At 49.1% G+C, this 13,579-nt stretch overlaps 2 protein-coding genes across 2 annotated transcripts; both read right to left on the bottom strand.

The window, feature by feature from the left end:
• Nucleotides 1–1,310: 1,310 nt before the first annotated feature.
• On the bottom strand, nucleotides 1,311–2,505 carry EsH8_XI_000113 (carbon-nitrogen hydrolase family protein; the record flags this gene model as incomplete). The annotated part of the gene is made up of 3 exons (XM_083274021.1): nucleotides 1,311–1,916; nucleotides 1,973–2,351; nucleotides 2,435–2,505. The coding sequence occupies 3 exons, from the start codon at nucleotides 2,503–2,505 to the stop codon at nucleotides 1,311–1,313; spliced, it is 1,056 nt and encodes a 351-aa protein (XP_083120357.1).
• A 2,953-nt stretch (nucleotides 2,506–5,458) lies between these two features.
• Nucleotides 5,459–9,620, bottom strand: EsH8_XI_000112 (uncharacterized protein; the record flags this gene model as incomplete). Its single annotated transcript, XM_083274020.1, has 3 exons — nucleotides 5,459–7,571; nucleotides 7,631–8,435; nucleotides 8,498–9,620. 3 exons carry the CDS (start codon nucleotides 9,618–9,620, stop codon nucleotides 5,459–5,461), a joined length of 4,041 nt encoding a protein of 1,346 aa, XP_083120356.1.
• Nucleotides 9,621–13,579: the final 3,959 nt, after the last annotated feature.

Genomic DNA, 13,579 nt, shown 5'->3' with positions numbered 1-13,579 from the left:
ACCTGACGGCCGTATCGTGAAGACCAGACAGAGACCCAGAAAGTCTTCTGCCGGCTACAATCTAACTTCCTTGTTCGTTGGAGCAGAGGGTACGCTCGGCATGATCACCGAAGTCACTTGCAAGCTTGCTGTAGTACCGCAGGAGACGGGCGTCGCCGTCGTCTCATTTCCTTCAATCAGTGATGCTACTACTGCTGCCTCTAGGTTGATACGATCAGGAATACAGCTAGCTGCTTTGGAACTCATGGACGACGTGCAGATGGGGGTGTTAAACAAACATGGCAGTACCGCCGTGCGGCGTTGGCAATTTCCTGAAAATCCCACGCTTTTCCTCAAGTGCGGTGTATATCTCTGGTCAAAATATCAAGAATATTACTAACGGCAGTCTTGATACAGATTCTCTGGCACTAAAGAGAGCGTTCAGGGCGATATTGCTTCTGTTAAATCCGTCATAGAACCCTTCAGCCCGAACAAAATACTCTTTGCCGCGAACAAGCAAGAAGAGATCGATCTGTGGTCGGGAAGGAAGGAAGCACTGTGGACAATGACGTCGATCAAGCCTAAGGGCTTTAACATTTTGTCAACCGATGTTGCAGTTCCCATATCCAAGCTTGCAGAAATTATTGGTACGTCTGAAGATCTGAGAGGGCTTCACGATATTAAGCATGGTCTGCACAGATATTTCCAAGCAAGAATCCAACGAACTTGGAGTTTTTGCTAGTATAGTTGGGCACGTCGGAGACGGAAATTTCCACCAAGCTGTTATGTATGATGCAAAGAATGAGGAGCACGTTCAGAAAGTGGAAGCCTGCGTGCACAAGATGATGGATCGGGCCGTGGAGCTTGGAGGGACAGTCTCGGTAAGCACTTTGCAATGATTCCATCTTCACCAAGCCCGCATTTGAGACCAAGCAGTAACACAGGTGTAGGGTGAACATGGTATTGGCATTGGAAAGAAGGTTTGTTATCTTACTCTTCTCGCACGTGAACAGTCCACTGATACTCTCGAAGGAATGCCTCATGAATGAGCTAGGTGTCGACACGATTACATTGATGAAAGCTCTGAAGAGCTCTGTGGATCCCAAGTTAGTACACTCAATCGCCTCTTCATCTTTAGTTTGACCTCTAAGCTTGGGGCGTTACATTGAATCTGACTTTGTCGGTAACTAGATGGATTATGAACCCTGGTAAAGTGTTTGATGCCCCTAAGCCAATCACAAGCCAGTAAGATTTCGTCCTGAGGACATTCCGCATTTTCATATACCAAATACAAAACTGAAACTGATGCTTTCCCACAATTCTCACCCTTCTTATCCTATCGGGAGATCGGGAAACCTTGATACATGATCAACATTGCTTATTTCGTCGTACTCACATTGCCGCCTGAGTTTGCCCCTGACCTGCAGAGTGAAAAGGTCAGGGCGTGAGTATTGCCCAACCGTATCGACAATACTCTTCGCGATGTATACCTCGTCAAAGTCGAGCTCTCCATAGAGAAGACCTTCGAACGTAGGGCTGGGCGCCTTCACCAGCGTGCGACCATCCGGGGCGATGATCTCGGAAAATCCACCACCTACGACCGCCGTGTGAGGCTTTTCCACTTCACCAGCTTGCTCACTCTCATCCACAAGCCCGTTGGCTACAAGTCCTTTCTCTGTCTGTGTTGACCAAGCGAGAAGAACAAATGTTGCGCCTTCTACGGCGAGGGTGTGCGTAGCCATCATGCACGATTCGACGGTATTGAAGAAGGGCATTTTGCCGACTGGAGGGAAGAGATTTGGCCACGATGCAACGTGGATCTGTTCTCCTTGAAAGTAGGTATTGTACTTAAGAAGAGGCTGCAGGTGCTCGAAACATTGAAGGCCACCAATGCGGCCGATGGACGTCTGAACTACATTCGTCGTGCAGTCACCGGACTTTCGGTGCGGCGAGGTCAGTAAAAACCCTTTCTGGAACTGTAGTAGCTACTTACTGCGTCACCAAACAGAATTCGCTCCTGGGCGGTGGGCTTGAACTTCCGCCTGTGGAGAAGCACGTCTCCATCTGGCCCTATAAAAGTCTGGGCCATGTACGGACTGCCTTTGTCGCGCTCCGAGATGCCCACGACAACCATGATGCTGGCATTTCTGGCAGTCATTCGGATGCGCTCCATGTGCTCAGACCGGACATCGATGGAGTTGCGATAGTACTTGAGGTTGTAATCCATGGTCTCCTTGGCGGCCTTCGCATGGATGAAGTAGTTGGGGTATCCGGGAATCCAGAGCTCTGGAAACGCTACAAGCTTCGCACCGTTTGCGCCCGCTTCAGTTATGAGTTCGCATGTCTTGACAGTAGCAGTTTCGACATCGAACCTGGTCAAGAAACGGCTGTTAGCATTACGATATATACAGAATTGCCGAAGATGCGATGAACATCTGGTCGGCCCATCACTTACCAACAAGGCTCGGCTTGCACGACTGCAACTTTGACAGGGTCGTTGGGGTCTCCGTACACGTGGCTCTTCATCTTTCAAGTAACAGGAAGAAAATATTTGATATCTTCCGCTTATAATGGATCGGATTCGACGAGGGGTTCGTGATTGCGCACCTATGACGATGGTATCAATTTTTAAGCCAGTCTTCAGTTTCTATCACTGGCTGGAGTAATGAAGCTATTAAACTAGTCAATGCAGCCAAACCCACGATTTCAAGCGGAGATATTGATACGACGCACGTGATTGCGTCCTTATTTCCTGTAAAGTGCTGATGCATTTGCTTGGTCTCTAGTGCTAATGGTTAGACTGCCGATTTAACGGTATCCGTATATCAACTTCCGGTTGTTATCATGACTGGGACCCACATCCCTACCTAAACTGACGGATCCCTCCATCCATCTAGAAAGCGGGAATGCCGATAAGTGAAATGCACTAAAGGGAGCGTCCGATAAGCTATTTTGCCCTTTCGTCTTACCAAATTCATGGTGGTATCACCCTGGCGTTGTTTCCAAGTACAGAAGCTTTGCCCGATGCGCGAAATGAATTCCGGTTGCTATCACGTAGATAAGAGAGTGCAAGCACTCCTGCAAAACTGCTGTCCACGTAAATTTCAACAAATGATGTTACTTCTAGTATGGAAGCAACAAGCGATTCAGCATGATGAAAAAGGACGAAGACCACCCGCAATATTTGACCCCAGCAATTCCGCCAGTCCCGTCCGAATCGAAAACCACATAGGCCTTTGTACCAGTTGTCATCCTCAATAAAGACCAAAGTTAACTCGACTGGCATCCCTGGCGACTCTGGCGACTTTGGCCAGGGAGAGACAGACGCATTACCGAACGGCGTTCCATCATGGGCTCGATACTTGCCAGGGCCATCCTCGACGTACCGCTTCGTTGGGCTGCCTCCCAAGGTCCCGAGAATTGGCGTCGTTGCTTGCGGATGCTGCATCATGTCACTTTCAGCATACAGTACGTTACAACTGCTCTCATCTTTCTGAGTATTGGACTCATTCGCTTCTTGTTCTAATTACTCGAGCACGTCGTCGACGTTCAAGAGACGACGCTTGACGAAGGACATCCTTCTCGACTTGTGTTATAACAAGCACTTGAAAGAGCCTATGAAGCAGTTGAAACAGCAAATGAGACCCTGAGTCAAGCATTTTAGGTAGTCGACAACATGATCCATAATGAATTTGAGTAATACGAGTATTGACGGCAACATATGAGTACTTTGCAGGCATCGTTACACGTCTTTTATAGCTTTGTCGCATGGTCAATGGAGGCCTTGTCCAACGCAAGTGCATGTTCCAAATTGGTACGCACCGCAGCGGTACTATATCGTGCGGCCGTAGCATTTTCAGCATGATAAGTTCTCGCTGGTAAAGAAGTCACTGATCAGGGCGTGCCGCGATCGCGCGAAAATCGGCGCCGCTGTTGATGATGGAAGTGGTTGAGGTGAGGACCGAAGCGAGAAGACATCTGGAATTTGGTCATCTCGGCTAAGGTTTGACTGTACTCATCCTAAAAACCCTGCCTTCCAACACGCACGTTTTAGCTGCTTGAAGTATCCGTCATTAACTCGAGTATCATTGCAGACCATGAAACCTAGTCAGCTGTTCGTCCGTTCGCAAATTCGATAACTACAAGAGCTCTGATGTTGTGGAGAGTGCCCGTGGCGACTCAGCGACACGGTGTTCATGAGCTGGCCGCTCCGTTTCTTCCAGAGTCGAAGGTAAGGAACGCGACCTGATGCTTGTATGGGGGAAAGCTCCTCGCTGATCACAACAGATGAAGCATGAAGGAACTCATGTTCTGGTGCTATAATTCGGGACATGACAATAGTACTAAAGATAGCATCGCTTGACTCGGCGAGCATGGCTTCGAGAAGATACTGTAAGCCAGCACACTTTCCGAGCCGCCAACCGCCGACCGACTTCCTTGCGAGCACAGATCTTGTCGAACGGTCTCTGTACAGTACTCAAATTACTCAAGGGGTACAACTGTCAAGGCGTTGTGCAATTTCTCATCGTCAAACTGGGCTACTAATGCCGTGCGCCATATTACCTTGCAGCTTAGCTGAGGATATCCAGGAACGTAATGTTCTACGGTCTTCAATGAGACGTTGGGCATCTTTGACTGGAATTAAGAGGAATGAGCACTAACAGATGGGTAGATTGAGGAACAGAGGGCTCGCTCAATGGTCAAAGGGCAGGTCTTCACGCCTCGCTCTGCGCCAATATTAGCCCTTGGGGAGCCCAACTGAGACGCGAGCTCGACGCGCAACGAGAACATACCGGAGCAGATTAGCGCCTAAACGCTGCGTGCGGTAGAAGTACTGCAGCGCCATACGATGCTTGCCTCATGAATTGAATGACGACTCTGATAAAGCAGTATGTCTCTAGCGAGGTGTATAAGTGGGTAGAAGCCGCCGTTTATTGCTGACGCTATTGGCTGTGAAGGCACATAATCCGCTTATTTTGGCTCACGCCATGTTGGCTATGTATTATGGAAGCCAGCTGTCAGTGATTAGCTCAATAAGCTGTTCCGGGCTCCCAAGAACATTTGTAGCGTAGTTTCCGTCAAGGTACCCCTGCCCCCTGTCATGTACCTAAGCCGTTCTCGAATGGGATGGACGGTGCTTAGAAGACAGAACACACATGCCAGGCGGACACCAGTTTTGCGATCCTCTGTAAGGAATATAATAGTATTTAAATTTTTAGTATATCTTTTCTATACTACTTTAAATATAAAAGGTATATATACATTAAACCCTTTTAGCAGGCAACTCTAGAACTCAACCCTGGCATTCAGCCAGAATACCACCCGTAATGGCCCTTAGGGTTTCTAAAGCGATAAATTATAGAGTATATTAATAAAAACAGGTAGTGTACTGCTATTTGTCATCCTAGCTGCATAGAGATCGTTAGAAAGAGTTAAAGCATTTCCTTTCTTCTTTACTTCTTTCTCTAGTAAAACAAACTTAGTCCAGTCCCTTAATATATGAATCGTCTGTCCGGGATCCCGCCTCGATCAACATCCTGGCAGCTTCGTCACGGTTCCATCTGCGAGCCATCGTCAAGGCAGTACGGCCCCACTGGTCTAACACATCGAGGTCCGCGCCTAGGTCGATCAGCAACCTGACGGCTTCGTCGGTGCCCTGGCCAGAAGCCGCGAAAGACAGTGCGGTACGTCCGTACTTGTCTTGGGCCTTGATGTCGGCGCCCTTCTCAATCATCAATCGAATGGTCTTGACATATCGTGGTGCCTCACGGCCGGAGCTTCTGCAGGTCCAGGATAACGGAGCCCGATGATGCCTGTCAGTTGTCTGGACGTTCGCGCCATTTTCAAGTAGCACTTTCACGGCGTCGAAACGCCCGCGTTCAGCTGCTGATGATAATGGAGTCTTTCCCTCATTGTCTTCAGCCTCCAAATTTGCACCCGCATCAACAAGAAGACCGACTATCTCGCTATATCCTTCTCTACAGCTATAGTGTAGAGCAGTTGTCTTGACATAGTCTTGGACATCAAGGTTTGCCCCTCTTGCGATTAGGAGTTTGACCACCTCCGCGTGGCCTCCCTCGGCTGCAAAGGATAACGGAGTGGTGCCTTTCCCAGTTGCAACGTCGATGGTCGCTCCTCTGTCGAGAATCATCGTCACTAGACCGACATCGCCAAGTCGCGCCGCGTAGGCCAAGGCCGTACACCCGTATTCATCCACCAAGTCTAGTCGGGCCTCCTTTTCAACCAAACGCCTTGCGCTGAGCTTAGAACCTCTTTCGGTGGCGATTAGCAGCGGTGTACACGCGAAGTCATCAATTGCGTCTATGAAGGCACCATTGTCGAGTAATAAATCCACAAGAGACAAGTCGTCAAGCTCAGCTGCTACGGCTAGCGACGTCCGCCCGTGCTGGCCTCGTGCGTCGACAGAAGCCCCCTTGTCAAGCAGTAGTTTGATTATCTCTGGGTACTCGTGGAACATCGCCACTACCAATGAGGTCTTTTCCATATTTCTTCGGCTACTGGTTGACATCTCCTTCCGTGAAAAGGTTTTACTCGCGTTTGACACTTCCGTTCGAGTCTCCAGAGTCGTTGATGTTTTGGTATCGTCATTCTCCCAGCCAACGCTTGTACTGTTGCCCAGGAGAGCTTCTGGAGGTCGGCTGCTCTCAAATCCGGCATCTCCAGGTGGCGTTGGTTCCTGATAAATGTGTGTTGCGCTCGCACCAAGCTCGCACAGATGCTTGACGGTATCAATACGACCGGCTTGTGCCGCATAAAACAGTGGTGTTTTCCCGGACGAATCTGGAGCATCAACATCATGCCCATTGCTATGGAAGAAGTCAATCGCTTCAATGATACCGTGGTATGCCGCCCATCCAAGGCCGGAGTTTGGGAATTCGTTCGACACCACAAACGTTGACAGCGCCTGTATTTTCGCGTCGTCTAGGAGGAAATCCAGCACGTCTTGGTTGAGGCATGATGATTGCGCCGTGTGGTAAGCCCAGCCGTGGACGGCGTGAAGGAAGAACGGGTACAACCCTCCCTTTTGTCGTTTGGTGTCATGCTTAAAGAAGGTTGCGAGGTTCAGGTTGCCCTCGAGCACAAAACGTAGGTATTTGACGCAGATGCTTGCCATTTTCATATGGCCGCCGGGAAAGTATTGTTCTCTTCTCCTCTCGAAATATTCCTGCGTTGTATAGTGGACGAGTCGGATGGTGTCACTTGTTCTGTCGACGGTGACAAGCCCGGCACAGACGGATATCAGGATTTCAACATCCCGTAGATTATCGCGGTCAAAACTGGCATCTTGAACATTTACCGCGAGAGCGTGGTTGAGCTCGACGGTGGTCATGGGCCGGATTGCGTGTACGACCCATACTATGACCTTTCTGCCGAGATCCCGGAGATTGGACGCCTGCCCGTCGATTCTACCCATGGTTTCGTCGTACGCCTCGTCGTATGCTTGCTCCGACTTCTCCTGGCTCTCGGATCTGGCGATACCTTGCTGTTTGAACTTCTCCAAGGCGGTGAGAATTTCTCTTACAGATGTTGTGTTTGTGAGGGCCCCGAGGTAAAGCCGGGCGAGGAGAAACCTGGGCACGTATGTGTTAGCAAAAGGCATGTAAACCTTTTCAAGAGGTGGCAGCCATACATGCCTCCAACGGCTTTAGTGACGCCGTCTATTATTTTCTTCTCTAGATCTGGTATTCTAGCAATCTGCACTTGGAAATCGGGTAGCTGGTGACCCACGTAGCGACGTACGTCCTCCTCTGCGGCCCTGATTTCGCATCTGAGGGCGCCTTCGAACCGTTCCTCAATCTTTGGGATGAATCTTGAGGTTGCAAACAGGTGCACAGGGCTGTCGTCTTTCGTTCGCTGCTCAGACAGTATTGTGAGCAAGGAGGACCGGCAGCCGATGGCCTGGCACTCATCGAGAGCGTCGACGAGAATGAATACTTTGGAGAAGGTTTTTGACAGGGATCTCAGTGCTTCAGAAAGCTCGTCGCTCGAAGGCCTCGTCCCCCTGTCCTTGTGCTTTTTGACAAGGTTTCGCACACTCTGCGGTAATCCTGCATGCCCCTGGGCTAGTTGCTTTAGAAGGCTGGACAGCAAGTTTTCCAGGCCTTGCTCGCTTGTCCTTTCAAAGCTGCAATAGACGTATGCGATTCCAATATTCTCGTCGCCTCCGAATTTGGAGACAATATCGTTGATAACAATAGACGTTAGAATGGTCTTGCCAGCTCCGGGGATACCGGGACAATACAAGGTCTTTCCGGCTGATTCTTGCCAGGAACTATACTCGGTCGAATCCAAAAACCATTTACCAGTACCTTTATGGCTTGTCTTGAAATGATAACTCTGGTTGGACCCGTAGTTGATTAGAGTCAGCCAGTCCAGGGCATCCTTATCTTCGGCTGTAGTCATCTTGATATGAACTTGCTTGACATTCTCATCGACTATAATAATCGTTAGGCATTGCTTATGATTGTAAAAAAAAATTGGGGATTATCAGACTAACTCGTTTTCAACTGCTCTGCCAACTGCTCCCTCGCCGTGCGCTCCCCCTTGACCTCTTCCGGCTGTACATGGTACACGAGCAGCTCCTTTGCAAAAGCCGCAGCAACGGCAGCCGCATGCTCCTGCCATACCTTATTTTTGTGGCTATCAGCATAATCGCAGATGCCTCGAATAACCAGACAAGGAAAGTTGGTCATTAATCCGGCCGCCTCCATCTCTATGCAGAGCAAGTCGCCCCCGAGGTCCTTGTTGAGCTTATTCCTGAAAGCAGCGTCCTTTATCACTTGGTCACCTGAAGCGATGAGCCCATAGTGCACTTTCATGCCCCTAGATGGGGGCTTCCTCGACTTGATCTTGGTCTTGTCGCAAAACCGGCATTCCGAAGCGTCTTCCTCGTCGTCATCATCATCATCATCCGAATCGACGTCGGCAGGTTTGTCTACATGGCTGCAATCTGCCTTGAACAAGACGTCCACCAGTTTCTCCGACCTCAGATACGTCGACGCCAGTTTGGGCCACTTCCTCCCCATTTCGTCAAGAAGCGACTGTATTTTAGGCTCGCTCCTTTCGTGCAAACTCTCGATCTTGGTGAGAGCCGATAGCAAAGATGCTGGGGGGCTGTTCAGGGAACCGGTCCTTTGAAACTTGCCGCCCTCCTTGGCCTTGCCCAAGTCCCATTGCACAACCCCGCCAAACTGCCCGGTCGGGCTGCTGACAACGACATCACCGAGTCTGACATCGCTCCCACGACGAGGAACGCCGCCGCCGATGCCGACCATTAGCCCGAACTTAATGGACGGGAAAGTCTGAATCATGCGGGTCGCCACTGTCGCAGCCGATACAGTCCCGATCTGGCCCTTGGGAAGACAGGCAATGACAACGTTGTGCTCTCCTACCGAGCCGAGAGTGTATGCGTTTGGGTCGTTGCGCGGGTTTGTAAGGGAGGGGTGCTCCTTGTCCAGCATACTTGTCGCTGCCGTCTGCTCCTTCGGAAGCGCGCATACCCAACCGACGGTGTAATCGCTATGATTGTACTCGGCCGTGACCCGTCGAATCTTTGGCTCTTCGCCGTTTCCCTCCTCGTCCTCGAGTTTTCTTTTTTTGGTTGGTGTGTCGGCCTCCATGATGGCTACAGTCTTGGTTACAGTGGATGGAAGCAGCGAAGTCTCGTGTTGAAAAGGTAGCGCGGGAAGGTGGCGTGGGTATGAGATGGAATATAACAACTTCTCGCTCTTGCTAATTAAGAGTTTAGAAGTACTCAGTGACCAAATTGATGAGGCATTTCACGGCCTTGTTAAATGGTCGGTGGCACAGCGGCGTACTGTTTGAAAGAGGGGGCGCAGCCTAAGCCAAGGCATTTTTACAGGCAGCATATGTGGAGATCTGCCTGCATACACGCCGACTGGGCAATCCCCAATTCTGATTCGAGAGGCTGTATGCGGCTGACAAATGTCTGTGAATTCGGTGTGATGAGACAAGATGGAGGGATGTGATTGGAGATTCATCAGGTAGGATGCTGCAGCTACCTTGCAATGACGACGCAGATTATATTTGGGGTCGAGAGACAAATCAGGCTGCATTTCAGCTGAAAAGGTCTCTTAAAATCATTCTCGTCGCCACAGATTGATATAGCTCTAATTCTGAAAGTTTTCAAACGCTTCAAATATCTTAATCAAAGCCCATGTGGATTCATCGACAGAATCAAACTAGGTCATACATTCAATGTCTAGCTCTCATTCCAGTCTATGTTTATATTACTTAGAACGAATAACAGCTAATTAGTCTAGTCGCTACAGAAATTATTCGTCTCCTACCCATGTCAATGGTTAGTACAAACAGAAAGTCATGTGGCCTGTTTGCTAATGAATGGGGCGGCATAAGTGCTAGACTTGATTCCTCTAACACCAAACCCATCATTTCGCTGATGTGTCTTTAGTATAAGATAGTTGCTAGATACATGATGGGGGAGTGAGTTAGGAAACGACTCCTAATCAGACCAGAAATGTGTATAGGTATCGCCTTGAAACCTTGAGGTAGCTGGTAAGTAGCCTAAGGCAAGAAGCTGATGGTGGCTTCTTTCAGCTAGAAAGGGGTATAAAGAGACTGAGTGAGATTAAATGAGATGGATGAGATAGGTGAGATAATACAACAGCAAAACAATACCTATTAAGGACCTTTAAGCTAGGTTAGAGGAAGAAATAACCTTGTTACGTCTTCTGTTATAGCAAACACTACTTAGTGAAGGCCTGCATGCTTATATGTAGCGGCTTAAACGCTAGACGTCTAGACGTTGAGGTTTGTGATGGTCGTTGATTGATGCAGACTCATGAAAAGCTCAGGCATGCTGGTGGTTTCTGTGTGGGGCCGGCCTCCAACTGGGCGGCGCTCCGACCCTTCAGGTGGGATGTTGGGGGGATGCCGAACGGAACGGTCCCTGAGTTGTCACATTATGCATGTCCTGCGCATATCGAGGCCCTTGCAGGAACATGAGAAAGAATGTTGGTTTAATCTGTGCTATGCTGCCGTCTGCAAATTGAAAACCAAGCCCCGCACAGCCGTCAATTATTGCGAGATGCGATCGATCAACCACGTAAGACACAGCGCGTACAGGCACCATTAGCCATGTTTTATTGCTACTGCGTGTAGCGTGCGGCTATCTACAAACATGAATCTTTTGCATCTTGCGGGTTCCCGGTTTGGTGACGGTTGGATTCCGGACATGTATGTTGTTGGGCCCGTCAAGGACAAAGTGGCGTATTTTCGAACCCACATTACCTTACCCATATGGCTAATGGGTTCCATTATACGAGAACTACGCAATGCGGCTCTTTCGCATGGCCTATGGGGAAGGGCACATGCCGCTCAAGAGCATAAATGAAGTCAGGCCACGCGTTCAACGTCCCTAGTCGCAATTCCGAAGGTTCCGGTCGTCTCGAAAATAGTGGTCGGGGATGATATGGCAAGGCTCATTGGCAATCGCAGAATGGTTTAACGGCATTGAAAGGCGCTAGCAAAGATTTTTGCTGTGCGTGTTTTTGATCATGGCCTCTGCTGGGCAATGCGACCAGTCCGACTACGGACGGCCCTTGAAGCTTGACAAGTAGACTGGGCCCGGCTTAACTGCAGCCGGCGTGACTGCGTCAGCTTCCAGGTACGCCGGAATCTGGGCCAGTTTAGTAGACCTTTTCTGTTGTTTAGAATACCCGAATCGAATAGAATAGGGCGTGAGCGTAAGGGGAGGTTCGCGAGCGAAGCAGCTCCAACCTGAAAGCCTGCTAGTACACTTCTAAGAGACCACCGCTTAAGGATCTGGAGAGACGAGGTGATCTGGTAGACGCTGTAATGGTCTGCAGTGCTGCCGATGTAGATGTCGCTTAGCAGGACGACCTGCAAGCCCTGGTTATGTTGTGGTTGTTGATAGCTTGGGGTGCACCGGTGGATATGGCTGTGTTTACGCCGTCATCATCTGCTTTGTGAGGTCGCTTGTAGCTGCAAGTTGGCGTGCTTAGGTCCTGCATCAAGGCTTCCAACAGGTCGTCAGCAGATTTGCGTTGAGGCAGCCTCAACTGGTCTATCTAGCAGGCAGATGTAGATGGAGACAGGAGGGACGGTTGAAGTTGCTTCTTTAATGTATTATAGTGTACACTAGGTCTAAAGAGAAGGTGAGGCCGCTTGTAGGAGCAAGAGGGGGGCTGAAGATTATAATCTTAAGAAAGACAGTAGAGTTTAATGCCGGAGGAGATAGTAGAGAGTAAGTCGACTTTAAGTGACGCCTCCCAATTGAGGATGCAGTAGGCACTACAGTCAACCATGCTGCCACCATCTAGATGGCGGGCGGTTCTTTTTGTGCAGAAATATTTTAGGGGTTTATAGGATCGAATGTTGAATTCATAGCATTTTTAGCGACTGCACAAGTTGATGGCACGTCATGTTTGGATTCAGATGCGAATTGGTCGAGGCAGTCCAAAGCTGGGGGGGGGGGGGGGGGGCCTATCCGTACCTTAGCTAATCAGTTCATTGACCAAACCCACAGTAAGTGTTCACCGGCTCACCGGGCTCACCGAGCCACGGACGGCTAATCTTTTAGACTAAAAAAGTGTCACCTTCTTCTCCTTACAGGCTACAGGTGGATCTACCAACGTTGACAAATCCTGTTCATCAGCCTTGACACTTATCAAAAATACGCCCACAAGAGGTGCGATCATTGCCTTTTGGTCTGTAAACTGTGCGCATGATGCTACCTAGCACTCAGCTGTGTATTTGCCGCATGCAAGTGAAAGCCGCTAGTGTCACGTTATCAGAACTTTCAGCTTGTTCATGTTGCTATGGCTTGGTGTGTCAGGCCACAGGCGGCCGGAACCAGCTGAAACGTCCTTAACCGCATGCTGATTAAGAATAGAACAGAACAAAACGTACGATTATATGTAATTGTTTAGGATAGCAACTTTAATCTAGTTTGGAACTCGTATGTTTTTATCTCAGTGTAGACAGGCGAAAAGCAAATGTCTCACCTAGCTACGAACCGTTATGTCCCAATGCGTCAACCGTGCGTGTTTCTGCCAATGCCATAGTGTAGTAGAGGGGAGACATATATAAGGCTCCGTTAGCGGCTTCACATCCTTTATACTAGGGATGGCTAATATATCAAACTATAGTCATTACAAATCAACGCGCCACTTCTATCCTAAACCCGAACTTGCAATTTCCGTCTTATAATGACATTACTAAACCGCGCTTTCATCCCCAGTTGACATAACAAACCACTATACGCCCGCCCCTTAGATCGCTTTACAATTGCCTGCCTCTTTGCCATATTGACAAAGTCAACTACCTCACGCCTATCAAGCGCCCACGTTTAGCCAATCTCCCACCTTTTCTCTCTAGAGATATCACAAAAACATTTAGGCATAGATTAGCATATAGGAAAGAATGATTAGCGCCTTAGCTACCAGCTTTTCAGCAAGCCACTTTTTTCAACTTTCCAGCCAGCCTCGATTTTCAGCTTTTCAAAAGCAGCGCAGTGTCTCAAGCACACAACTACTTTAGACTGTTTTGTTGAAAAGCTCAATAGTAAATACAGCTG

This window comes from Colletotrichum jinshuiense, chromosome 11 (genome assembly GCF_051148585.1).
Source record: "Colletotrichum jinshuiense chromosome 11, complete sequence".
Classification (NCBI taxonomy): Eukaryota; Fungi; Ascomycota; class Sordariomycetes; order Glomerellales; family Glomerellaceae; genus Colletotrichum; species Colletotrichum jinshuiense.
The sequence above is the reverse complement of the archived record's forward strand: the minus strand, read 5'-3'. Positions and strand labels throughout refer to the sequence as shown.